We start from the raw sequence: 1,153 nt of genomic DNA, 5'->3' as shown, positions 1-1,153 counted from the left end.
AAAAAAAAAAAAAAAAGAGAGAGAGAATAAAGAAAAAGGTCAGAGTCAGAAACTAAAATTGGAGAGAGTTACTTATAACCATCCTGATGGCTGGGAGTGTTGAACTAAAGTACGTTTGTAAGATCAATGACTGGTATACACTCATCTTACCTGGATTTCCAGATAATTCTTCTTCATTACCACTATTATAGCTTAAAAATTTTACTACAAATCTCTGTGTCATTATCCCTAGAAATAAAACAAAATAAAAATATAATGTGCACCATTTCACTGGGAAAAGAAATTATTCTCCATAGTGCTTTATCTTAAAATTGCATTTTGACATTCAAAGTATACTCTCGTTGATTAAATCATAAATGCACATAAGAAACAAGTCTAACTTAATTTTATGGCTTATAATTATGAGAATCTTGAAGAGAGAAAAAAAAATACTTTCAGTGAAAGCATGTTTGCTACCCTCATTAAAGTTACCTTTCTGGTGGGCATTAATCTCTGCCCTAATAATTCTGACATTGATATCACTGATGGTATTATTATTCCATTTGAAAATATAATGTTCTTCCACATTCACGATTCTGGGGGCTGATCTGTTATTTAAAGGAGTTTCTGCAAATACAAGAATATGTTCATAAATTAAAGACCGTCTTTGAGCCTGACTGTTACTGGGACGTTCTCTCTGCTTGCGTGGCCTTTCCCGAATGCCCTGCCCCTGCCCTCCCTATCTCCAGCTCCCTAACATGGCACGGTCACTGCTTCCTTGAGGAAGCCTGCCCTGGTCCCATCAAGTCAGCATTAGCTGCCTCCCCTATGCCGTCATGGTACCCAGAATGAGATCTGTTCCTTTCATTTCTATATCCCCAGCGCCTGGCTCATAGCTTGCCATGGAGCACAACTTGGTAAAATGTTTGTGAGATGAAAGACCAGAGGGTCAGTTCCGCCACGGCAGGGGCCCACTGTCTAGTTCCCTATTACAGCGTAGGAACTCCACTAACATTTGATGAGCTAATGAATAAATTTGAGAAGTACAACACATCAGAAAGAGACACTCAGCACTTGGGGAGGCCGAGGCGGGTGGATCACCTGAGGTCAGGAGTTTGAGACCAGCCTGGCCAACATGGTGAAACCCGATCTCTACTAAAAATACAAAAATTAG

The 1,153-nt window shown here is 39.7% G+C and overlaps 1 protein-coding gene across 1 annotated transcript in view; it reads right to left on the bottom strand.

Annotated features, from left to right (window-relative positions):
• TCTN2 (tectonic family member 2) overlaps window positions 1-1,153 on the bottom strand; it is a 63,958-nt gene that overhangs the window by 24,391 nt on the left and 38,414 nt on the right. The window contains exons 9-10 of the mRNA XM_011988888.1: window positions 472-674; window positions 151-228 (exon numbers count right to left, since the gene is read on the bottom strand). Of these exons, the coding sequence (XP_011844278.1) occupies window positions 151-228; window positions 472-674 (281 nt within the window). The remainder of the gene's footprint in view (window positions 1-150; window positions 229-471; window positions 675-1,153) is intronic.

Source organism: Mandrillus leucophaeus, unplaced genomic scaffold (assembly GCF_000951045.1).
Source record: "Mandrillus leucophaeus isolate KB7577 unplaced genomic scaffold, Mleu.le_1.0 Scaffold34, whole genome shotgun sequence".
Taxonomy (NCBI): domain Eukaryota; kingdom Metazoa; phylum Chordata; class Mammalia; order Primates; family Cercopithecidae; genus Mandrillus; species Mandrillus leucophaeus.
The sequence above is the reverse complement of the archived record's forward strand: the minus strand, read 5'-3'. Positions and strand labels throughout refer to the sequence as shown.